At 40.0% G+C, this 27511-nt stretch overlaps 2 protein-coding genes across 9 annotated transcripts in view; both read left to right on the plus strand.

Annotated features, from left to right (window-relative positions):
- Positions 1 to 11710, plus strand: part of LOC143369134 (protein muscleblind-like) — a 544190-nt gene extending 532480 nt beyond the window's left edge. Inside the window, exon 4 of the mRNA XM_076812640.1 lies at positions 11663 to 11710. Within this exon, the coding sequence (XP_076668755.1) occupies positions 11663 to 11695 (33 nt within the window). The 3' untranslated portion in view covers positions 11696 to 11710. The remainder of the gene's footprint in view (positions 1 to 11662) is intronic.
- LOC143369102 (uncharacterized) overlaps positions 1 to 27511 on the plus strand; it is a 366056-nt gene that overhangs the window by 214173 nt on the left and 124372 nt on the right. The window lies entirely within an intron of this gene.

Genomic DNA, 27511 nt, shown 5'->3' on the forward strand with positions numbered 1-27511 from the left:
GATAACGCAGTAGATGTCGACGGAATTAATGAACGCATATATGCGCTATATTGCTGTACGTGATTTATCGAATTACCGGTAAAAATTTGGCGAATTACCGGTAAGAATTTGAGGATATTTCTCGCGATTCACCGGGAAGCCGGTAAACCGATTTACCGGTACTGCAATTCCTAGTCACAATGCATATGAAAAATATATATGTGGGATGCCGATGGCTGGCCGAGGCGTAGCGAGTGACGCGTCGGGGAAAACAGCCGAAAAGCGCGCCGGTATTATCGCGTGGCGTGAGGCGGACGAAAGCGAGGAGTTGCGTACCGGTCGTCCAGCGAGACTGTCGCGTGCTTGCGTCTTTCATCTTTTTACTTATTACATTTTTATTCAATCACTTAGACCTAGCTATATTAAAGTTTGTTTATTTTAATATCAACTGGGCCTCAATTCTTTATAAGACCTCCATCCCCGCGTCCCATTCGCCTGAGAATTCAGAACGAACTAGGAGAAATCCTACATATATACAGAAGAGAACGAAAGCAAAGTGAGCAAATAATGAAAGATTACACTATACCTTCTAGAGAGCATCTTAAGGATGCTAGGGATTGACTAAATAAATCAATATTCCGATGGACTGAGTCATGAATTTTCCGTGGAAAGAACTCGAAGGGTTCTATAAGCAGTATCACAACACAATCCAGAGGAAGAAGATATTCCTAATTTCCAATGGAGGGTACCGCGACCCATTGACGCGTAAACTTTATTCCCCTGTTTGGCCGTACATTAGGTCGTGCGTATATAGATACATATATTCTAATAACTGTAAAGGAGCTACATTGGCTCGACGGTGCTACATCAAACATGGCGCGAGGTAGTACGAGCGTGAAACTTTAATCGCAAGAAAGTATCGTGTCGTATAATGTATATATAGGCATTGGGCGGTGCGCAAAGAAATATTCGAGGGTTATATTTCAATCCGTCGCAGTATCCGCTTTATGTACCCGCGTCCTGTCCGTCGAGGGACCATGGGGATGGATAACTGATAGGGGGGCGAAGCAACGGTGACGATATTTTATGGGTCCTCTGGCTTTTATTGCTCGAAACTTTTAGGACATCTCTTAAGGGAGTCCAGGCCGCAGTCACACTGGGATATCCAACGGAGGATCAATGTATCGGCTGCACGCGATGCAGTGAGTAATTGAAAGAAAACTGCGAGGGAATACCTCCCATTAAACGTGGAAAATCGAATGATATGCTGCGGCGCGCTTGTGCTAGATGTGGGAAATTCAACGAAAATTCCGGATCCCATCTGGCTATACCTAGCCCTTAACTGGTATCTTGGGGTCGCTCATGACCCCAGGCACGCAAAGTTCGCTGCAAAATTTTTGGTTTTCTAAGCTTGTAAACTGTTTTTCTAATTAATTTTATAATAGCAGTTTAACTTTCTAGGTTTCTATTATTTTACACATTACCTAAGAACAAAATATTCGTAGAGGTTGATTCAGGGTCGACTTTACAAATTTCTGTGTCCCTTTTTATTTGGGGTCTGCCACGACCCCAGTATACCAGCCACGTTTGCCAAAAACAGTACACCAGTTAAGGGCTAGAAACGAGATGCCAGATGAAGCGACAAAAGAAGCCTCGAGCTTAGGTATTTCCAAGCACCCTTCACCTTAATCACTGACCCTTTTAAAGGCACTTGCACGCGAACGTATCAGGAAATGATGATTAAATTTGTATTTTCCCACTGTAATTACAGCAACAGTTGAAGCGATGGAAAGGCGCAATTTATGTTCTTTCTTATCAAAGCTACATTATTATTCTGCCACGCCCAAGTGCAAGCCACCCTAGGGCCCCAGGCATTAATGCGAATAAAAGTGAAAGAAGAATAGGTATGGATGATAAACAGAATACGAAGAAAAATACTTGAAAATCTACATGAATAATATAATACAAACCGAGCGAGAAGAGTGAACGGAAGAGATGCTAGAATAATAGAAATCGGGTGAGAAGGGGTAGAAAAACACGGAAGCAACAGCAGTGGCAAAAGGAGCGGGAGATTGGAAAGCGGAAAGGAAAACGAGTGTAACCGAAAGAAAGCGGAGAGCGATCCAAGTGGAGATAATAGAAAGCACGCGGGGTGGGCAGAATAACGGGGAATAGCGAAATGGCAAGAGGTGGAAAAAAGATGGCGGAGAAGTTGGACTCTTCCGGTGATGCATTAACCGCAGCCGGCGTAACGAGTATTATCCGGCAACTTTGAATCAGATTTTAATTAAACGAAATTGCGGAATGATATTTCACGGCCAGTTAGGCGGCGGCGGGGGCTGGGGGTGCTGGGGGGGCAGTGTTCCTAAGGTTCTCGACCGGAAGCGGAACGTCGGAGGAGATACCCGCACGGCCTACGGCGCGGCGGCAGTCAGGTGTCCGAGGGCGAAATTAAGTTTGATCCCGTTTCTTCAGTGGCAGCTGTACCCAACGGAATCGTTCGACCGCCATAATTTCTCAGCCAACTCTGGTTACCCGCCTCGCAAAACTTCGGAACCGATTCGAGGGGCGAGACCACGTGATAGTATTTCGATGGTCCGCCGGACGTAATTGAATCTCCTTTCGCGCGATACCTCGTAGCCATTTCGCAAAGTAAACACCGCGAATATTCGCGAGACGATATCGCGACGATAATTGCTTGTGGCGCTGGTGTAGGGCGGGATCTTGAATTTCTTGACTAATTGACGAGTTTTTGTTACGTGATAATTGGATCCGTTAATTGAAACAACACATGGAATTGCAATGGGTACCTTCCTTATTGTAGCGCAGCGAATGTTGAAAATATGGGAACTGCGGGGAAATTGTAAGCGAGGAAATTCGAGTGACTAAATAATTTTAATTTAGGAAATATTTCAATGTTGCTGGGGGTGGGAATCGTGGGGAACGCTGTGGAAGCTTGATAGAATGGCCACTGCATTGAAGATACAATTCGGAAGACAAACGACATGCTTGTAAAATAAATTACTTATAACCCAAATTGTCGGGTATATTGGAAATTGGATAAATGATATTATGACATACAATTTCTTGCAAGGAGGGTTAGGTGTCCGTCGCTGATTGCTTTGATTTTTGGATATGTTTTTTTATAGTGGCCCGTTTTCACATTTAGAGGGTGAAACCACCCCTCAAAGTTATAAGATTTTCAGGGGTGTTTTCTTCCCCTAAACATGCAGGCACGCCAAAATAAAATGACACCGTTATCTTATTTTTCTGTCCTCTGAAACATATCCAAAAACTAAAGCAATCGGAGACGAACACCTGAAAATCTTATAACTTTGAGGGGTGGTTTCACCCCCTAAATATGCAAACAGGCCAAAATAAAAAGACACCTCTTTCTTATTTTTCGGTTCGCTAAAACATATCCGAAAACCAAAGCAATCGAAGACGAACACCTGAAAATCATATAACTTTGAGGGGTGGCTTCACCCCCTAAATGTGCAAACAGGCCAAAATAAAAAGACACCTCTTTCTTATTTTTCGGTTCGCTAAAACATATCCGAAAACCAAAGCAATCGAAGACGAACACCTGAAAATCATATAACTTTGAGGGGTGGCTTCACCCCCTAAATGTGCAAACAGGCCAAAATAAAAGACACCTCTTCCTTATTTTTCGGTCCTCTAAAAAATATCCGAAAACCAAAGCAATCGGAGACGAGCACCTCAAAACATATAACTTTGAGGGGTGGTTTCACCCCCCAAAACATGAAAACGGACCGCTATAAAAAAAACACGTGTATCTTATGTTTCGGTCCTCCAAAACATATCCAAAAAATCAAAGCAATCGAAGGCGGTCACCTGGAATACTCTCCTGATTAGTTTTTTCGAAGGAAATAATTCAGATAACTGATCGCACGAAAGCGTGCATTGGACTTTCGTTGTATAAAGTCTGTTGATTGATATTAACAAGGGAAGTTCGATTACCCGAACACTCGGATGTTTTTGAAACTGTACAGGTTTGTAGAGGATCTCAATAGAAGTGTCAGGCAATTTTTCGTTTGTGCCCGTCTTCGGGGTGAAAACATCCCTTAAAGGTTAATGTGTGCTTTGCTACTTTCCCGTATATCTTGAAAACTGTAGTAGATATAAAAAAATTATTACAATGAAAACATAACGGTTTTTTATGCTCCATAAAACTGTCTAGTCAAATTGTTTAAAATTTCTAATTTAAACAGGAGAATGTTCCCCACCACAAATTTTAAACAATTCGATTACATAGTTTTACACAGCATGAAAAACTATCGCATTTTGTTTTTGATCATTTTTTTATATCTACTACAGCTGGAAAGCTATACTGGAAAATAGGAAAACAGTCATTAACCTTTACGGGGTGATTTCACCCCGATGAACCGAAAATGGGCACAAACGAAAAATTGCGTGATATTTCTATTGAATGGTCCTCTGCAAAGCTGCACAGTTTCAAAAAATTCGAAATGTTCGGGTACCCAAACTTCCCTTGTAAGTGAATAAAGAAGAAATCACTACAGAGGCACAGTTGTCCTGAAAATTGTTTTCTCCAATTAAAAACATACATTACCGCGTGATTTCTACGAAGTTAGAAATACACCAAATTAAGTTTAATCGTAAGAAATTGACAATGAAGCAAGTCTTTATAGCATGCGTCTCATAAATTAATGCAGTTTTCGAGACGAAATGCGTGAGTTAATTCACTTACGACTGGTAATGGAGGAATAAACACCCAGGAAATTGATTTTAGTAGAGCCGAGGCGAAGTAAAGAGGCGAGCGATGTCCTTTTATGGCTGATAAGCCGTAAGTGCCGGATTTTTAATAAAATCGAGCCAGTTAATAATGTTTTACGAGCTCCAGGGGCGAACGAGAATCCAGGGAAGCGTAGACCAGGCAAACAGGTGTTTCGACGGCATTATTAAGTTTGATTCACCGTGTTTCCCTTGCAGCTGCGGCGGCAGCCATAATTTCCATTGTAACTTCTCGTTTCGAGTTTCCTACGGGAACTTTCGATCGGATTTGCGGGGCGACATTATCGAATATTACACGAACGATTGAACCGAATCGTCTGCCTTTATACCGCTTAATTCATCGCTTTAGGTACGGGATTTGACAAGCTTTACCTTGATATTGGTGTTTACACTGTATTCGTGTAGGTACTCGGTTGACGTATCTTGTTGATTTCTTATCAGTCGGCGATTTGTTCAATTTGCGAACTTGGATACTAAATTTTTCTAATGCAAATGTTTGACTATTCATGTACAGTGCTTTTGGAAGTCATTTTCGGACAATATATTGTTTATATATTGATTATGGCACATTGTTAATGCAGAGTGAATTCTTTAATCGCGGAGCGACATAAGAAATGAAATTCATTTATTGTGCAATAAAGCGTTACTCGTTGTGTTGTGTGTATTTGATACAGTATCTTAATATATAAATATGTTTATGTGTTTGTCTGTCGCCTAAAAACTTTCGAACGATAAACTCTAGGATTACGAAATGTGTTTCAGCTCATTAGGCCTGACTAATCCTGGTGAATGTGACTATTTTCATAAAAAAAACTAAACATTTTTTTTTTATAAAATCAGAATCTAAATTTCGGGCGAAGCCGAGTAATAAAGCTAGTTTATTATATTTCTGCAAGCGAAAGGTAACGATAAATGAGTAGTGGCGATGGCATTAAGTAACGAGGAATACGCAATAAGGCAAGCTGTCTGCTTACTTTGGAAGTTTTAATTTATCAGCTTGGAAATAAATTATAAAGGGTAATATTGATGGTGGCGTAATTTATAATTGAGGTTTCCGTTTTAATCCTTATTGTGGATTCTCCTGAAAAGTCGGTCTAAACCAGAGTTGGGCAAAAGCAATCTAATTACAAATTATAAATTATAAATTACGATTGAAATGTAATTGTGTGATTAATTACACATTATTTTCGGTAATCGTTAATTTCGGTAGTTGACAACAATTTTGCAAAGTACCTAAAACTACCGATTACAGAAAATAATGTGTAATCAGTTACACAATTACATTTTAATCGTAATTTGAAATTTGTAATTAGATTACATTTTGCCCAATTCTGATTTAAACACAACAAAAACTGTTTATTAACAAGAAGAAAATAGTATCCCGAGAATTTGTGTAGTTATTGCATAGTTATTTCTTGAAAACAAGGATGATCTATAAAAAGTATTATATAATGATTAAAAATACATTCCAAGTTCAATTCCTTATGAAATAAAAAAACGATATTCGTTTTGATAATAATTTATTTACACATGTGAAAACAGTAACAGTCGAATGAATAATCTGTTACGATATTGGTAGATTTTGTAAATTAATTGGGCGTAAGTTCGGGAAGAGTTTATTTTTATTCACGAGTTCTCTTAACCAGTTAAATTTTCACCCACAGTTCTGAAACGTCTTGAACACGCAAATTCAGCGGAACCCTGAGGGAAAGCAAGTACTCGCGGAGCACTAATCTCGATTATCCCCTTTGGCCGCTTGTAAGGCGCACTGGCTTCCATTATTTCCGTTTTAAGTCGCCGCCAGAAGTATTGGTTCACGGCAGACCTCCGTCCGCGTTGTCCTACTAATGGTCTCGCGACTCTGCGACCGAATCGTGGGACAACCCTTCGAAAAAAAAAAAATAAAGGGAAAACGGCGAAGTAAGGGCGAGGGAAACGGTTTTACGAGGCCGAAAATGTTTTATTCATGCCGCATACGGAGCCTTCGCCCGTTTCACTAAACGCGCATACCGTCAGCGTCGTATCAAACTTCAACTATAAGCCTGGCTGAACTGGAGTTTTCCGAAATGCACCGGGCATGTGAAACTAAGGGGTGGGTTCCAGAGACCCTGGCGGGTGGCCCGTGACCCCTTGGCGTGTATCTTTCTCACGTTTTGCCTCCTCCAGTGTCTTACGAGCTTCCAGCCGTTCAGAGCCCACCGAATAAGGCTCTCTTTTACCTACGTCATCCGTATTAGAGGCATAAACGATGAGGATCCAGGGACAGCTTGTCTCCTAACAGGATTTTTATGTTGTAGGGAACGTGTTAGACGCGGCCTTTCGTTTCTCCTTGGGGACTTTCGAATATTCCGATTTTTCTCTTCAGCTGCAACTGGACTGCAACGAAAAGAGATAGTTTAATTGTGCATGCTTGTACTTGTTGATCGAATTTGCTTGATTGTAGCGTTTCTAGCGTAGGGTGGAAGATTCTTGGGTCGAGCTAATAATCACGAAGACTGATCAACTTGAGTTTTGAACCGACTTCAAAAAGAAAGAGGTTCTCAGTTCGGGGTGTTTGTATGTTTGTGTGTTACACGTATTATGTTTGTCCGCGAATTTCTCCGTAACTACTGAACCGATTTTGATGAAACTTATTGCATTTAGTTTGGCTTCGATCAACTTAGATTATGGAGAAAGAATTATCAAAATCGGTCCAGTAGTTTTCAAGTTACACCAGAAATTAGAAATCTGTTCATTATAATGCATTGTATGCACGGGCTGGCAAAGGACGGAGTATCCGGCGTCCGAAAAACAGAGCGAGACAAAATATCAACACGCCTTTCTCGTACCGTTTCTCGCTCGCTTTCAGTTCCTCTGATTCGCTCTCGTTCCATCTCGCTCTCGCCATCGGCAAGAAAGCAGCGAAAAGGATCGCTCGAAATCGTGTTCCCTCTACTATAAAATATTATATATTATATTCTTTAAACAAATGTAGGTATATAACTTAAATAGCTAAAAAGTACAAAATAAAATAATTAAAACCGACTTTAAAAAAATAAAAATGCGCCAAAAAGTAAAAAATAATTTTGGTCCTTATTTAATCTACGACTCTAAATTATTTTTAAGTCGGCGCCATATTTACACAGTGCAAATGATGAGGCGCCGACATAAAAATATTGAGAGTCGTAAATTGAATAAGAAACAAAATTATTTTTTATTTTTTTTAAGTCGGTTTTAATTTTTTTAAATTTTCTTTTGTCATGATACACTCGATTGTTTCAATTCGATTCGAGTGTATTTATTTACCGACTAAATTTGGACGATGATGTTCATAGTACGACCGTTTTATACTAATAAAATATCTTTCGGTTTATTTTGAGGGGCGTAGTTTATGCTAAGGAAAAATAATTCTTCTGAACGGAACCAATGCTCGATTCATTAAACGTTGATACTGAGGGATGAAAGTGAAAACTCCGTTGTAAGTTTCGTAGGCTGGAAAAGTGTCGAGCTTAAGTTATCAGCAACGAGAACATAAAAGTACTCTTGCCTTCCATATTGTAAATGGATTATACTGCCCTCGGATCAGAAACTTCTTACTTTGCACAGTCTGGAGAACAGATTTGTGCAAACTTTTTCTCGAGAAAACATCGAGCATATCGTGCATATAATGGTGGCGATCTACAAATCTGTGTTAGCAAAGTTTAAAAGGGGAACCCTAAGTAGTATTTAAATTTTACTCATTTTTTTTATTTTCCTCACTTACTCTATGAATATTGTTTTATATCTAATTGTAAAATGGATGAAATGACTTTCTATCATGCTTCAAAGTGAAAGTTAAGGACGTGCACGAATATTGCCTTTCTAATTTAAAGTGTATCAGTCGTTTTTCCACTTAAATATTCTTCCCCAAAGTAAATAGTTCCATTTTAAAAATTCATCCACCTTTTTTAATTCAAGTACAGAAACAAAAGAAATTTAAATCATGCCCTGCCTTAAACATCCTCAGCTCTAGTTCCAAGATCTATAAAGAACCAATACAATCTATGTCCAAGGTTACTTCCACCCCATTTCTAGATTCAGTCCAAACTCAATTTCCGACCAATTCTAAACTAGTCCAAAATCAGTTTCAGCCTAGTCTCAGGTCGCTACAATTCTGGATTCAATCTAAGATAAGTCTATACTAGCTTCAAATTAGTCCAAGATCATTCCCAAATTCCGCCAGTTAGCTACTCTTTTTTAAATTTAATCCCGAAGCAGTAGACTGCGCCAGCCAATGTTCTATCTCGTAATTCCAGTAAGATCGTTCGTTTTCGAAAAGATATTCCAGCCGTGTGTCAGCAAGACTTCCCTTGCATCCTTAACGAGAAACACCGACGTAACGATGATTTATACCTGCCGGACGTTAGCGAGTGCACCGGGGCTTAATATAATGTGCCGTTGGGGGATTTAAATAATTAGTATAATGAGGTGAGCGAGGGTACCTAACCGACGACACCTCGCGTGCCTCATCCAAAGGCGAGGAGTACAGAAAACGGAAGAGAGAGGCAAGTAGGGAGAGAAGGCAAGAGGTACTCCAATTTCAAACTCTGATATCAAAGCACCAGAGTCGGTACAGGAAGCACCGAGCTAACCGGCCGTTAGCAAACCTTTCTCGTATTACTAGTTAATTATTTGCGGGTTTATGCCAAGCTGTAACGAGATTTACATCGCCGTAATCAAGGCATCAGTGAGATCATAGTGATTTATTGCAGTTGCTTACTTCTACACTGAGACTTTTAATTTTCTTTGGTGGACTACGAACGGACCTGAATTCTGCAGGTTACAGTTCTAGTGTTGTCTAGATAATTGTTTGCTAGTTTGCTGATTTATTGTAGCTTAGCTTAGATTACTGATAGACAGTTTTGGAAATATTTGGTCATTCGGAGAATGATTTTTATTTGATTTTATTTGTAAGTTAGTACAGGCTGATTCAGAAATTCTTATTTCTTCATTAACGTTATATAGTGAAATTTGATCACCTTATACAGTCACTCCGACATTTCCGTGTAGTCTTATTTTGTTTCATATAGAAATAATGGATTAAGCGATGCCAGTCTAGACATTAGCAAGCAGAAGCAAGAAGGCAAGTTTCGCAATTAATTATAGCTCTGAAGTTATGCGAATAAGCTTACGAGTCATTGTATCTAATTACCCTGCGATTGTTGTAAATGTACCTACTCAAGACTTCACAAAGGGACTATCCTTAACGCACTTCGGTTGAGTTTAGTTAAAGGGGAAATCAGACGGCTCGTGGCTCCGAGATCCGGCTCGCCTCGTCTAGCTCGTCAAGGCGGCTTGGCGAGCCTGAGCGAGCTTAGCCATGACTGATCAGACGGCTCGAGGCTCCGCGAACTGGCTCTGCTCATCTAGCTCTGGCTTGGTGAGCCTGGGCGAGCCGAGCCATGACCATATACATGTATAGACGGAGCCGAACCTGGGACTATCGGCGAGGGGAACGGTAGGCTTGGAGGGGAAAAGGCAGAGGTCAGATACAGGCACGTCGGGTTAGCTTCGGAAGCATTCGGCATGCATAACCACTGCGTTACCCGATTTGCCTGTATCGCTCCCCTTACCGCGAATCTCACAACACCCCTCAGCTTACGCTCCGTCTATACATGTCATTGGCCATGACCGATCAGACGGCTCGTCGCTCCGCAAACTAGCTTGGCTCGTCTAGCTCGGGCTAGGCGAGCGTGGGCGAGCCGAGCCACGATCATCAGACGGCTTGTGGCTCCGCGAACTGGGTATGCTCGTCTAGCTCGGGCTAGGCGAGCCTGGGCGAGCCTAGCCATGACCGATCAGACGGCTCGTCGCTCCGCAAACTAGCTTGGCTCGTCTAGCTCGGGGTTGGCGAGCCTGGGCGAGCCAAGCCATGACCGACCACACGGCTCCTGGCTCCGCGAACTGGCTCGGCCCGTCTAGCTCTTCAAGGCGGCTTGGCGGAGCCACGAGCCGTCTGATTTCACCTTAATGCTTCGGCCACGGATAGCATAACAGTCGACGGAACCCATAATTGGTTAAAATTCGTTCACACGATTCTCAGAATACAATGTTACCGTAGACTTCCAAGTTGTGATGGCGTAAGCTCTTTATTTTGTTAAAGTAGCGGCGCTAATAGATGATGACTGACACAAATAGCGTCGCGTGGGTCAAAATGGACCCTGTACCTACCATACCTTGCTCTTCTTTTCTTTTCTCACTCGTGTAATATGCTCATGTAGATTAGAATTCCTTTCATTCATTCTGATGTGCGCGATACTTTTGTAACTTTTTGGATACCATTAATAAATCACCCTGTAAAATTAGTGCATAAAGAAAGATTCTCGAACAACTATTTATCACAATTGCTTCAATTCGAGCATGTCTCTTAAGGGGTCATTCTGGTAATCACGCCGCAAAAATCAGCAACATTTAAGCTTTTTTTTCTCAGTGAATACAATGAATAACAATGTCAAACTTTTTTTCCATTTATTAAGCTACTTGTAATGTTTAGGGAACAATTTTTTAAATACACTTTTAATTGTGTTTTTTTTTCTTCAATGTTATCTGGAGTTAAAAATCGCGCCTTTAAAAAGAAATACCTCTCTGGCGGGAGTGATTTAAGCTCACAGACTCATCTGAAACAAAAAAACCAAACTGATTCTTAATCATTATGAGTACCGCTATCGCAGGTGCCAGAATTAGCCACGTAAGTAAAAATTTAAAGTTTCGAAATTCTCCATTTTTACTGAATGTTGTCGAATTTTGCGGCGTGATTACCAGAATAACCCCTTAATACTTATACCAAGCGATTTTTTAGGGTTTTATTTATTATTTAGTAAATTAGTACATTTATCAGCTTTTTTCATTCGCTGCGTTATATATAACAAAATATTTCTTTCTGTTCCAGGTAAGACCATGTTTTCAACCGTTTTCAATATAATCAGGGTTTGATGACAACCTATCATCACAAAAGAAGGTAACGCATGTCAATTATTGATTCTAGTACACCTACATGTGCCAATATGTGAACTTCTGAAATGCGAAATTGGCAAATTTCTAATGTCAAGTTACATAATAAAATAAGTAAACTAAAAAATAACTGAAGTATTGAAACATAGAATTCACACTTCTATTCTCCATAGTAATGATCAAAAGCTTAGAATATTCCTCAGTTTATGTCAGATGGCGGGAAGGAATTCCCTCGAATGACCATTATTACCGACATAACAAACAGAATTTACTCATAAAATTATTTAAAAACCAATAGCGATAGTCGAAAGTAAATTCTAATTTGTATATTGTTCTCTGTATACAAGGTGTTTCGATACAGCTGGCAAACCTTTTAAGTGCTGACTCTACCACCTGTAGAGAAACACCCTGTATATAGTAATTTTAATTTATTTCAGTAATGTTGGTATTTTCGGTCTGTTTAGTAGAATAATAAAAACGATGCTCTACAGTCTACGAGATAATCGAATATAATATTTCCCAATGTAAATAAAATTACTCAATACACTTATTCACAGAGAACAAGGCAGAGCATTGTTTACAGTGTACAGAATATTTTCTTGAAATTACCGTTAGTAGAAGAGAGACCGCCATGTTAGAAATATTATATTTGGTGGCACCGCGATCTTGCGCGCGTAGCATGCACTTTCTTTTAACGTGCCATACCACGAAACACGAAGTTTAAACAACACGGTACGTTTATATAATACTTTCTCACTTTTCACCCGAAATTAATCTCCTGATGTATTGCTGTTAAATTAATTAACAGTTCCAAGCAGGTAATTCTCCGAATGTGGTAAAATTGACTCGCACAACTAACACTCGGAGACTCACATATCACGTTTACTGCTTCATGGTACCCTATTAAATTAGGGTACCTTTGTCGAGGCGGCCGAACCAAAGAACAGAAATGGCCCAGTCGTCCCCCCCTCCCTCTGCCAGATATTCCGACTCTGTCCGTTAATTACTGCGTAGTAACGTGGCGTGAGTAATAATAGTTTTGCGACTACGTGGATAGAGGGCAACATTAGATCTGGGGTTAATTAGCCAGCCTGTCATTTCCGGATGAAATAGCTAAAAACTCTGGCTGGGCTATAAATCATTTCGACCAGCCTGGTAAAAAAGTTACCGATTCGTACGTTCCTCGTAGCTAACAAGCTGCGGCGACCTCGTTTAATTTGCTCGTCGTTATTTCGTGTGTGTCTTCTGGTATACGATGATAAAAGTTACTTGGATGTTGTTCTATGTAGACGGTACATTGTGGGCCAAATATACAGGGCCATTTTGACAAACAGTGTGCGACAATTAGTTTTCCGTTCGCGTTGCAAATGACCATTAAACTCAGCAACCTTTCTGGTTCTGCAGCGTAGGAATTTGCCGTAATTGTCTCGCGATGGCAATTTACATCTACAACAGGGACACGAATCGGTTGTAGGAACGTAATCACCAATGCATCAATTTAAATGTACAATATTCATTCGCCCTAGACGCCTAGGGTGAAGGTACCAGTAGTTGGCAATCTGTCAGCAGTTGACAACTTTTCCGAAAAACGGGAACAACAAGGTTTTTAGAAGTGGCGAACTGTGGGTATTAGGAGCCGCGGCGCGCTGTTGAAAAGAGATAGTTGCAGATTTAAAAACCTTATTTTTCACGTTTTTTCTGAAAAGTTGTCACCCTAGTAGCATTTATTGTTGGCATTTTGACGGCCAACTAATTCCCAACTTGGGGATACTGTGGGCCAACCAGAAATGCTACTAGGGCAACTACTGATACGTGGTCAACTACTGGCACCTTCACCCTAATTAATTTTTCAAAATCGTTCAGAGAGGTGTGTGCTTAATTATTTAAAAAATTCCCAACTGCAGTTTGCAAACTTCTGCCATGAGCGATAAAACCCTCCAACCCGAATCGCGAAAAAGAAATTGAGTCAGGAGAAGGAGTCGACGCGAAGAGGGGTGAACACGAGCGAGGTGGGGGCGAAGGAATCGACCAGCCCTTATCTGCAATTGCAATCGATAGCCGGGCCTGAAGTTCTCGAGTACGATATTTAAATGTCAGGCACATAACACGCGTTCGCCACCTCCGGGAGGGTGTATCCTAACATTTATGCCTCGCCCTTGTACTAACCCCCCACTATCTTCGTTTTCCTCTTTCATCGTTTTCCTTTCGCGCCTTCATTTCTTCAGCTGCGAGGTGTAAGCACACTCTCGCGCACTTACAGGGCGTAAAATATATAACGATTACGGCTTCCAAAGATGTACATTTGCGCAATAGGGTGGCCCTTATTTTCAACCTGCGATTTCTTTTGCTCTCACCCCCTAATATGGTTCCATTTCATAAAAAAAATAGTCCGTGAAAAAGATTATTGCAATCGGACAACAGGAAAGGGTGCCTACCAGGGCTTAAAGTTTGGAAGTCATCAATGGTTTGAATTTGAAGAATTTCTCAAAACTGGTAAGCTCTATCGAAATTTTGTTCAAATAATTTTGAAGGAGCATTCAATTTTCTACAATTACTGTATACACAATGTTTTCGTGCTTCCAACCAATTTTTAGATAATAGCGTTTGAATATAGCACTTTGCGCGTCCCACCTGTACGGCGTGACGTATTGTCTATACGCAAGTAGTGCGGACTTCTCTGTATTCAAACGCTATTATCTAAAAAATGGTTGGAAGTACGGGATAATTATGTATACAGAAATTGTAGGAAATTGAATGCTCTTTTAGTATTATTTGAAGAAAATTTCGATAGAGCTTACCATTTTTGAGAAATTCTTCAAATTCAAACTATTGATGAATTCTGAACTTTAAGGCCTGGTCGGTACGCTTTTCTGTTGTTTGATTGCAATAATCCTTTTCAGGGACTATTTTTTTTATCAAATGGCACCGTTTAGGAGGCTGAGAGCAAAGAAATACAAAAAAAAAATCGACACGTATAAATAAGGGCTACGATCCTAATGCGCAGTGTTAGATATCTTAAGAAATTTCATTTTTGCTTAATTTCTATGTATTCTAATTACCAAAAGGATCTTGCATTAAGGGGTCATGCTCAGTCAGGAGGCCGAAAAAAGGGTGGTCTTTGGAAAATTTTTACTCAAAAGCTATAACACATTTCTGAAAAAATCTTTTTTCCTTTTAAGGATTGCATCTAGTACCGTGCATCGTAATTTTTTTATTTAAAAATATTTAGCAATAACTAAGTTATTGTCCATCACTCGAAGCTTCTCTAAAAAAAGGCTTCTGCGGTGACCACTGCTGCTCGAAAGTCGATCATCTAAAATAAAATATTCAAAAGAATTTACTTATTATATTATATTATCTAGTACTTGAACGAAGGATTTTTCGAAATATTGATTTGGGAAAAAATGGCCGATGTTTAAAGTAAAACTTCCAATTTTTATCATAAATCGTGCCTGATTTTCGTCAATTAAAAGAAAACTAAGCATCGGATAAAAAAAATGATGTGATGGACAATAACTTAGTTATTGATGAATATTTTTAAATAAAAAAATTACGATGCACGCTACTAGATGCAATGCTTAAAAGGAAAAAAGATTTTTTGAGAAATGTGTTATAGCTTTTGAGTAAAAAATTTCCAAAGACCACCCTTTTTTCGGCTTCCTAACTAAGCATGATCCCTTAAACCAGGAATCCACCGGGAAGCTAAGCTATGCTCTGATATGCCATGCTACGTTTTAAAAAAATTAGCTTCAATACATTCTTATGGAACCGTTTCCACCAAAAGCTACGTTAAAACATAGCATCGCATAGCATAGCTTAGCTTCCCGGTGGATTCCCGGCTATAGGCGCAGATGATATTCAGAAACAGGACGAAGCAGGTATAGACCTATCTAAGAATCAGTATCATTAGAAGTTCCAAAAGCATCATGTGTTTCAAATAAACCACTTTCTCGCAAAAAATGATTAATATTATAGCCAATAAAGAGTGTTGACGACAAGTCTGCCTGCACACTTCGAATCTTTTTTTTTTCGAGAAAACAGTTTATTCACGAGGTATAATTCCTTTACCACTTGTTATCTTCCCATCGAATGAACTACGTAGAGATAAAGCAAAAAAAGTTCACTTTGAATTTCACGATCAAGCCGAACTTTGCGCAAAGTTTCCATATTTAAATCTCCAGCAATTTTAATGTCCAGGTACATAATTGCCACCTCCCCAGGTGTACACGCGTGAGCGTTGAAAAGTACTGTGTCACCCGCGGTCTGGAGAAGAGGGCAGTAGTAACGTTATTAAACCCGAGGGCTTTCGTCTTTCTGGCTGTCAAGGCGAGCGTCAGCGCTGCTCATGATGGCACCGCCGCTGGCCGTTTGGGGATTCACGGGGAACCTTCTGCTTGGCCGAGTTGCTCTGAATGGGCCAAGCAAACCGATCCTCCTGTTCGCCTTCCCGTGCAGCGCGTGCATGGAACGGCCCACCGTTAAGATCCCAGCGCATAACATGCAAACGTTATTAATCCGAGAAGGGGCCAGTTTCGGACGCCAAATGGTTTCATCCGAAATCTCTGCCGGCGGTCGGGGAACAATAACGTTTCTACGCACGTATCTCGGTGAGAACTTCCGACTAGGTGGCCAGTTCTCTGTGTTATTGTTGCTGGGAACTCTGTAATCCGCGTAAGTGCGCGATTAACACTTTGCATCCGACTGTGTTCACGAAAAAGGAATGTCGCCTCGGCTAACCCCGTGTTGCGACGGTAATATTAACCATTACCAGCGCTGCGGATACCTTGACAACGTGGTGGTAGCAGTGTTATTAGCAGTTTAGTTCATTTGGGTTACAGTTGACAATCGGCGGGGAATCGAGTGCTTGATCCACACTAGCAGCTAGGCTCTTTGCTGGCAACTAGGCCGGTATTCATAGTCGCTACTTATTCTTAAGCAAATGCTTAGGCATGCGGCATCTTCTACTAACCTAGTAGCTAGTAAAGGATGCCGAATGCTTAAGGATTTGATTAAGAATAAGTAGCGACTATGAATAGCGGCCCTAGAGCTGTTACTCTTTGACCCATCGGGTACCCGAACATCACCCGGGATAACTTCAAGCAATTGAATATAGTATTGTCTGTGATAGTCTGATGTTAGCCGAAAATGATCGAACAATACCACATTCAGTGGCTTGAAGTTATTCCGGGTAGCCGGGTACCCAACGGGTCAGAAAGTAATAGCTCTAATTGCCAGTGGCAATCATGATGTAAGGATATAAGGTGTGCTCTTGCGCACCCATTTCAAATCAACCAATAACGTGCTCTTCCCAAGATCCTTCATATTAGATTGTCAGCCAATAGGATAGAATGAATTTGTCAACATTTCGATGTGCGTCCGCACACTTGCATATGCATTAATATACGCACATATTTTACTACGGCGGAAATTGGGAATGCGCAGCAAAAGACGAAAATGAGCCGCTCAGCGAGCACACCCCTTATATCCTTACATCATGCTGACAGCCAACGTTGTCGTGGCCCAATATACTTTTATTCGATCCTACGTCTCACGCTCACCGTCACGGAAACGATACATAAGGAGTGTCCCGAACCATAAGCAGCTAGATAGGCACAAGTTTATGGGCAATTTTATCTAATTTACGGTGAGCCGAGTCCTGGGAGACGATTAAATAGGTCGCAGTCACGCATGTACCGGTGCGTCGAGGCAACCGTACCAAGCAACCCACGTAAATAGCGATGGCTATTACAAAAAATTACGATTCAAAGACACCGATAGCCGGTCTGCCGAGTAAACGTGACGAATGCGATGATGGAAACGTACGAACCGTTGTACACGTTGATAAAACTGACGCTGAACGAGTAGCGACGATTAATCACACTAGATAGCGGTGAAGATTCGATTAGCATTGTACAAAGCACCCTAGTTTCTAATATTTTGGGCAGTTAAAACTCGATGGAGCATTATCGGACTCGCGCAGAAATTCGGCAAAATGATTAGCTTTAACCAGATGTAGTACAGCTAACTCAGATTCAAACCAGATTTGTTGAAAAAGTAACTCGCATATAAATGTAACGTGCAATTGAGTTATTTAATTGGACACTTAAGGGTTGCGGGTAATGACAAACCGAAGAGTTTCACTGTAAAAATACAAGTGTTTTTATTAATTAAACTATTTACATTAACTATTCACAATGGTTAGAAACCTGTAAAAATACAAGAAACAACATTCAGTGTTTGTTCTTCGCAATCTTGTTTCTTGTATAATCAATCCAGTGTATTATAAAGATTTCTTAATTACTAATTAGCAAGACTCACACGTGCACGTCTGCCGCATGCTTGCCTTTGTTTTTCTGCCGTTACTGCAGACCCTTAACTTACCGACTCACTGTATTGAGCAGGAAGGTTTAAATCAGTTTAAGGGGTTATACCTAGTCAGACGGCCGAAAAGAGGCGAATGTTTGTGAATTTTTTTTGAAAAAGCGGAAGCATATATTCTTACAGAACTTTTTGCGTTTAAAAGAGCAACATTTAAAGAACATTTGCTATTCGGAACCAGATTATCTAAAATCAAAAAATAAAAAAAAATCGTTAGTATATTAATGTATCCTCAGGTTGACAGAGAGAATTTTCCGAAATATTAATTTAAAACAAAATGGCGACTATTTAAAGTTGAAATACTGATTTTTTCGTACAAAAATCACGTAACCCCTTAAGGAGCACACTCCTTACATAAATATAATTGCTACATTAGAAATGAAAAAATTATGGACTAGTAGGTACATGCAAAGGCATTTTAGTTTCTTGTGCAGCAGTTTCCTAAAATCCTCGAAACAGACACTTCCAACGTGACATATATTTACAGTTACGATCCCACGAAACGCAAAATTTTAGAGAAATTCTTCGCTCGACAGCTTCTTCCATTGTAAAAATCGCAGAGCACAGTTGAGGTTTATTGGCATAAACAGCTGCTGTGAACACACTGGTTGATAGATCACGATCGAACTCAGCGTCACAACTGAGTACAGTGTTGCCACTTTCATACAAAAAATTGTTTCAATATATACTGTGCCCGGATGGAAAGAAGTCGGTCGAGAAACTCTATGGTCCGAATAGTGCATCCCTATTGGCCGGCGCGGCAACGTCGACGAATCCAAAGTAAGCAAACGGGACACTGGCGGCGGGAGCCAATGCGAGCGAAGAACCTCTCTTGCCCCTGTGACATTTCAACAGACTTCTTTCCATCCGGGCACAGTACACCGGGGGACTTTTAAATGACAAATTCCGGGTACTTTTTTGCACAATGTATATTAACAATGACAGAGCGAAAATATCTTAATTAGTGATGGAAAAATTCTTGGACCAAGGTGCCGGAAGCAGCGAGCGGCCCCTCGGCTAGTAACAAGCAAACACACCATTAATTAAAGTAGTCGTTACGCGCTATGACGGAAATCAATCGCGATAGCGGAGGTAACACGCGACTGGTACGGTACCAGCTGCATTGATACTGAGAGAAGGGAACTTTCGGATAGGTTTCGTAAAACTGTGAAAGGGTTCCAGCGGGTGCGAGTATCGAGCCACCCCTCGTTCGTTCGTATCGCGAGACGGAACGAGCGGTAATTTCGTTAGCTGACGAATTTTCTAAACGAATCCGAACTCGCTCAACTTCTCACCCGGTATCAATCACTCTGTTCCGGCCTTTTTTTTTATCCGGCCCTTTTGCGCCCCGAAAAGTTTCGATTCCCACGGCGTGAATCGAGTGATTAACAGTCAGCGATTAAGATGGCGTTCAGCCTCGATTTAATTCCCATTCTGCCTAAACTTCTTGCTGATAGACGAGCTCCTCGTTCCTCTGCTGTAACGATCCTCCACGCGAAGCCGAAGGCCCGAGTTGCTTTTGCCGGCGTTGCGCGAAACCCGAGCCACTTAAAAATTCACGTTCAAACGTTTAAGTAGAGGAGATTACTAATTATCCACTTGCTTTTTCAATTTATTTCCACCACTCGCGTGTCTACGAATCGAGGGTTTTCGTAGGAATAAATACTCGACTGTTCTTCGGGACACTCTGCAGGGTATTAGAAAAAGCTGTTGTTGCTTGGATGTAGGTAGAAGTTAATAAATTGGAATGGTAGTAGGGGAGACCGGGGCAAAGTGGGACGAGAAATGTTTGAAGTCGAATAAAATTTTTCGCTTTCAATAAAAATGTGTGAAAATAGATTTATAATATAATTTGAAGATTACTATTGATAAATGACGAATATCAATACTTAAAATAAACTTAAAGTATATTAAAATTCAACTTGAAAAGAAAATGCAAAATCGACCACTTTACCCCATATATGGGGTCATTTTTTACTTTGACAACGCGTGATTTTCTTTCTTTTTGTTTACCGCGTGCACTTACTTCGAGGTGTGGAAAAGGTTTTTAAGTGTGCTTCTACACTTTCCACGCGCGTTGCACACTTCGAGGATTAGAGAACTTTGTATTTTTAAAAAAGTAAAATAACCACATGTCAAGAATTATTAAGGGTGATTTTATTAAATACAATTGTTAATTATATTTACTTATATTACAATATTGTAATAGGGTCTTTATTACTAAAGAAGAATGAACATTAATTCGAATTTTATCAATGTTAATTTTTCAATCTATTCTTCTTAAAATCATTTTTCACTCACAAGGGGAGGACACCATGTGGTAGACACCAATTTTGTCGAGCCTTGGCACGTTGGATTTATGTCGAAAATAAGTGAATAGGTGTCCGAGCGTTTCTGCAAATGCGCCTTAATAATAAAGATATTTACATGTAAATTATTAAAAATTTCATAGTGACTGTGGGGTTTTAATGGGTAAAAATCCTACACTATCCTGGCACCCCCGGGGAATTCCCCTCTGAAGGAGTCGGGGTGCCTTTTGAAGATTTCCTCAAGTTAAAAAAAAATTATAAAAAAAATAATTTATAAAAAAAAAAATTATAATTTTTTTTTAACTTGGAGAGAACTTTAAAAGGAACCCCGACGCCTCTAGAAGGGAATCTCCCGCGGGCGCCAGGATAGTGTGGGATTTTTACCCATTAAAACCCCACGGCCACTATGAAATTTTTATTAATTTACATGTAAATATCTCTGTTATTAAGGCCTACTGGCTTAAATGCTCGGACACCTATTTACTTATTTTCGACATAGATCCATCGTGCCAAAGCTCATCAAAGTCGGTGTCTACGACATGGTGTCCCTCCCCTTGTCAGTTTTATGACTACTATCATTTCTGTAACTTAGGTTTAACCATTGTTAGTTACTGAACTATTGACACGCTTATATTTGAAAATTCCTTTTAAGTTATACCAGCATTGATACTCTTGAGAAGTATAATTTAAAATCTAACGTACCGTAAACTGGGGTGACTTTGCCCACTTTTTTACTCTGACTGAAAAATCACCATATGATTAAATTCGCTATTGTTTTTTTTCATTTGACCTTGGAGAAATTATTGCTATCGATTACAAAACACCATATATTCCAATTACTGCACAATAAAATAAAATAAAGTTCTTCCAAAAAGTGATAATTAAATATAACAGCAAACTACTTCGAACAAACATGTCTCCAAAACTGAATTTCACAATCTCCCCCCTGCTAGAAAAGAGCCCGAGGTACAAATGGGACTGTAAAATACAAATAATGTTGAAATGGAATATTAGTGAGAAAATTTAAAACTCTTTTCTACATTTGGAAATCGGTATTGTCTCCACTGATGCGACGTTGACAGAAAGTAATTTATTTTTCTGTCAAAGATCTGCCGCAGAGAATAGTATTTCTTTTCCCAGAAATACATATAAAACTACCCCGCAAAATATCCAGCTTTTTTCTCTTAGACGACGCTCAGAATAATTAATTTAAAAAATCGTGCGGTGTTTTGGCGTTTGCTGGATCGGCGCAAGCTACGCGCCGGCATTAGGCCGTAATGAACAGACACGAATTCACGGCGGTCACGTCACTTCCGTTATCGGCCGCGGGTATTACGTAAATTTCGGTAACAGGGCAGTTAATAATAGCAATTATCGCTACTTTTACCGTTAATTGCGTATGGGGGCAATCTTGGACGCGGCTTGTCGCCAGAAACAATATACGCATCGCTAATGGGCTCTCTATTACACGCGAGGATAATCCAAAATTCTCGAGATAATACTTGGGGCCACAATTTCATTTCCCATTAACTCCGTGGGCTCGCTCCAAGGGTCGATCACTCGGCTCCCCCTCCCCTATTATTATCTGTGCGCCGTCAATAAAACTACCGCGCCTTTGGCGATTAAACGCGTTACGCTCAACTAGATCGATTACACCCGACGGAGGAGCCGAAGGGCCATTTTTTCCTCCTTTTGTTCATTAAACGCGTCATTCTCAAATATCTGTTTCCGATTCCGTATCCCGTCCCGATATCGCGGGAGTTGTCGTAGAACTCCGACGCCCGAAAGGGACGTTAATTAAAAAATTTTAATTAAGTTAATGGTAGTTGATATTCGAATGGAGATATTCCGAAAGGAAAGCTACGATAATCGTCGATATTGAAATTCATCCGAGGATAGACGTTCATAGCCGCGTATTCAACAGGAGAGAGGGTCCCTTTTAATATTTCTAAGTGCTGGGAATGATATTTTCGTGTCTCTTGCAGGTGAGCTGGGTGAAAATTTTAAATCCCCGCGTTTCTGTGACATGCTAATTTTTTGCAGTTCGTAATAAGTGTTCGGAATGAGTGAAGGGTAAAAAATTCCGTAGTTGGGAAGCTCCTAGCCTGGGAAATATTTTCTTCGAGAATTTCTGTGTACTTACAGTGTAGTGGAGCCACCGTGAATTCTTCAGCTGTGCAACTAATTTTAAGTTTCAAAGGGTTCTAATTTTTAGAAGTATTTCTACACCTAATTTTCAAGTGAATTTAAATTCGAATATACGAATTATTCAGTGCTTTCTTAAAGAGACCCAGTGACTTTAATAATGGAACTACTTACTCTTATGCTACAGAAATTTTGTTGACTCATAATGAACATAACCACTCTTTTTTTTGGTACTTAAATTGTATTCAATTTTCAATTGCCTCGCGTTATCTTGGTCCGTTCTTTGTCCATTCGGAAGCAGGGAGGAAAGCAATCCTGTTGCTCGAAACTGCCAGTTAGAATTTTGAATTCCAAGTGAAAGCCCCTGATTCGAAAAATAGGGAAGTTCGTTTCCCAAGAGTAAATGTTGCTGAGCTCACAAACTCTCCAGTTCCATTGCGTTATTTCGACACGGGGGAGGCGCCAGTCCCCGCAAGATAGCCAGTTTCTGAAGTTAATAAATCATGCTTGTAATTACCAGTAATTCCGTTAGTTCCTGCTTCTGGGAACTTTTCATATAACTAGCGGCAACTTGCTGCAAGATCGCCACGATTCTTCCGCCGCGGTGGTAGTCGCGGCAGATGCGGTGAACGAGAGGCAAACCGGGGAGAAGTCTAATAAGCCACGCAACGAATCAGTATCTATTGTCCTTTTTGGTGCTTCCCCCTCCCCTTTCTTTTGTCTCGCACAGTCTTCTGACAGTGGCCAAGATAGGAGGATGAAATAAGAGGATCGATTGATGTACATTAATTTTTCTAGCTCCTTTCAAATCAGGGGTTGAAAACAGTTGTGCTATCAGTTTCGGTTCGTAAAACAGTTATAAGAGCCGAAATAATCTTGACACAGTTATGAGTGAAAAAGGTACTGGCCTACATCGCACAGTGGGACGAATCGCCAATTTAGGTGGAAAAAATTCAAGTCATCGATATTTATAAGAATCGATATGTTGGCTCAAAAATGTCTAATTAGAGCAAATATTGTATATTATCTTTTTAATGTACACCGTTTTCGAAAATCGGTTCGTTCAAGTTCATATGTTTGAAGGCAAAAGTCAATCCTGAGGAAATTGCTTCGAAATTAGAGCGTTTTTTCGCATTAAGGTAAATTTAATATTTGAAAACCTTTTTATATTATAAAAATTTAATATATATTCTTAATTTAGCATATTTTGGTCACTTGGAAAAACCTCTATTAATGGTATATATGGGGCATTGACTATGCAAAATTTACAAGGTCTTTTTTTTTAAAAACTTAATTACTAACCAATGCCACTGTAATTCTATTATAATTTGTAAGGTTACTACGGATAGTTTCGATTTATGCTAACTTGAACTGCTAATATGTGCTAATGGATTGAAAATATAATTACATGCAAAAGCATCACAAGCTCAAGTTAATTCGCGCAGCGCTTCTTTTTAATATTACCGTGTTTCATATAAAAAGAAGGAAGCTATTCCAAAAGGTACATTGCATTTGCTGAAAGGACTAGACATTTTAAACGATCCCTATTCTAATCAAAATGACGATAGTTTTAATAGACTTTCAGAAGACTCGGATTCTAGTGCCAGCTCATCGTACGAATTAAAACCCTCTATCTTTAATTTATTAATTAAACTGTTATGTGAAAATTTATTAGCATGAGTTTGAAACAATAACAATATGTATATATACTTCTGTATTCATCAAAAATATATTGCTCGTCTTTTTCAACCTGAAAAGTATAAAAATTGGCCATTACTTATTTTTTCCACCTAGATTCGCGATCCGTCCCACTGTGCATCGGTTTCGGTTCCGGTTCTACAGAACCGATATTATATCGGTTCCATAACGGTTATATATCTAGAGACTGTATATGTCAACTGTCGCTACCGCTATCATTTCCTCGTCCCCGGGCTATTCCAACTTAACCTGAGACTTATTTAATTAATTATCTCATCACGCTTGCAATATTTTCTAAATTTAAAGGCATATTTCTTATGTAAACTTATATAAGCTTTCGAATAAGACCAATTTCAATTAAATCGGTCCACGCATCACAAAGATATCGTAATATCGTCTCATGGATTTTTTTCTCCTTTTCCTGATTCTCCTTTTCGTTCGAGAAATTTTTCGTCAAACATAATACGTATATACGCGTTACACGCACACCTTCAGCCAAAACGAAACTAACACAGGGTTCGTTCGTCAATCGCTATCTTCACTATGCAATCCACTCCAAATTTTGACAGCTTACCGTCAAGTTATAACCAAGTTATAAACGTATTTCTACAAATATATACATAACTGAATTTCTTTTTAATGTAAATGATAAAAAACAATTTAAACCAATTCCACCAATCCAATTGTCTTGAAGCTTTGCAGGCGTGCGTAGTTTGGATGACAATATATTTAAAAAAAAAATAACCCCGAGAGGATGAAAAAAATATCCACTCATCAATTAATAATATAATAATAATTTATAATATCGAAAATTATCTGAAGTCATTCCCTATGCAAATTATCTTTGTAAAAAGAAGTGAGATATCCATAAAACAAACTTCAAAAAAGTAAAAAAAATTACACCAAGTACATGAAATCAAATAAATCACAAAAAATAGAAGACAATAATAATTACAAAATAAAAAAGGATATTAAATCAAAATGAGCTGCAAGTACATAAAGGTAAAGATAAATACACGAAGAGCACAGAAGGCCTCTTCTTCATCCTCGAAGAGGACAGAAAAATAAGGAGCAGGTGTTTTTTTTTATTTTGGCCTGTTTGCATGTTTAGGGGGTGAACCCACCCCTGAAGTTTTTCAGGTGATCATCTCCAATTCCTTTGGTTCTTTAAATTCTTATGAATTTTGAGGGGTGGTTTGTAAACATGCAAACAGGCCAAAATAAAAAGCCACCTTTTTCTGTCCTCTAAAACATATCCAAAAACCAAAGCAATCTTAGGCGCACACCTGGGAAACTTGTGAGCACAGGGACGCGCTCGTCGGCAGGATATGCGACATACTTTCGTTTTCATTCAATCAGAGACACTTCCAAACTGATTTTGAACCCGTTAAGTACGTAGCATGATGCAAAAATGTCCTCTGGAAGAGTCCACAGGGATGCTGGGTAGAATATATCACCGTAAAACGGTTTTTTCATCCAAAACAGGCTCCCGTGTACGAAGTACACAACGCGCCCGCTCGTGTAAAACTTTTAGGCGCGACTACCGGCGGGTTAAGTACCTACCTCTGCCCTTTTACGTTCCCTCGCGGAATCAAGCCTTCGCCAGTCCCCGCAGCTCGGTGGAGCCCATTGCACATACCATTCCTGAGTCTCAAGAAATTTTCAATCAAACGTTCGGAATGCCCGGGGCCATCTACATCGAATGCCACGACAGGAAATAATGCGTGGCCACGAGGAGCCTCCCTCCAACCCCGCAGCGGCGTCTGTACCAGCCAAAGGCGAGCTGACTGTCAATGGCGGCGAAGAAAGCACCCTCTTAGCCCGCCGACGTGCCCAATAATGGATGCTGAATTAAAGGGGCGCGCGGTTCACGAATTCGGGGGGGCTCGTACGCACGGATCGTCGCGCCGACACGTTTGATTTACGAGCTCGCCCGTGTTTCTGGATCCTTTCGCGCGTCGGGGATATAAAGCAGCCGGAGGAGGATCCATTTTTGTTTATTCTGGAATTCAGCCTGAGATGGTTGGGAAGCGACTTTCGCGCCCGCGAGAAGGCGGCCTTATTTCCTTACTGCCGCCGTGAAATGCCGCTGTCGGAAGGATAAAGTATGGCGACAGGTGAGAAAAGTTTCCAGCGAACTGAAATCCACGGGCTTCACCTTCATCTTCGCCTTTTTCCGCGCGCTCAACGCTGGGGAAGGAAGCTATGACGTTTGGAATGGATCTGGCCGTGCTCTGGTTAATATCGTCGACGGGTGGCGATAAACAGGGACAATATCAGCGATGCACGAAGCACTTGCGGGGCCTGGCGGGTTTGTAAAAACCAAATGAACGGCATTCCGGCGGGGGAAATTAAGTGAGACAATTTATGTGGGCGGTTGTCGTTCAATTTACCAAACGGGAGTAATTAAATTTTGAGGGAAATTCGGGATATTTCAGCGAATTCGCCGTGGTATGTAACGGGCAATCTACTGACACGAAATTAGAATTCTGCTTTCGCGATTGTAGACGGTTAATGGGCGTAATTTTCGCGTAACCGGGTAAATCGTGGATATTAATTTGCAGTGAATTTTCCGGATAGAGCGCTGAAACTTTTTAGGGCGTTGTTTTCGAATGTTTCAAGTGTATAGTATTATTATCATTTTTTGTACTGAATTTAACAGTGCTTCTCGGCGATTGCTGAACTCAGGCAGGGATTTATGTAACGCAGGGGTCCGATGAAACTGTTAACTTTCGTAAATAAAAGTTATTTATCGAATTTTTCATTTTTAAATCGTTGCTTTTCTGTTTTAAGTTAACCTTGTATATTAACACTTTAACTCTGTTGTACGAGTACAATGTAATTAACAGTTCGATTAACTCGGCGGGAGACGCTACTGGGTAAAATTTACCACAGAGGCGCTAGTTGCGAAAATATGAAGACTGTTTCAGTTTTTGTTACAATTTTTTACAGAACTTTAATAAAGATTTTAAATCTGATTATGTATTCATCATAATGGGCGTGCTTCATACCTTTACACGATTTATTATTAAAGAAAGAATGCACATCTTGTATTTTGTAATCCTTTAGAAAATACCAGTTTGAAATTGAGGAAAATTTCGCTCTTAGAACTTTTCCTCGTTAAAATATATTTTCTACACACGAGGGGAGAGGTGCCAATATCATACTGGTCGCCTAAATCGTACCTCATCAAGTTCTCAGTAATTAAGGAATATAAACGACATCTAATGGTAAAAATATCAAATAACTGAGAAATA

This window comes from Andrena cerasifolii, chromosome 5, assembly GCF_050908995.1.
Source record: "Andrena cerasifolii isolate SP2316 chromosome 5, iyAndCera1_principal, whole genome shotgun sequence".
NCBI lineage: Eukaryota > Metazoa > Arthropoda > Insecta > Hymenoptera > Andrenidae > Andrena > Andrena cerasifolii.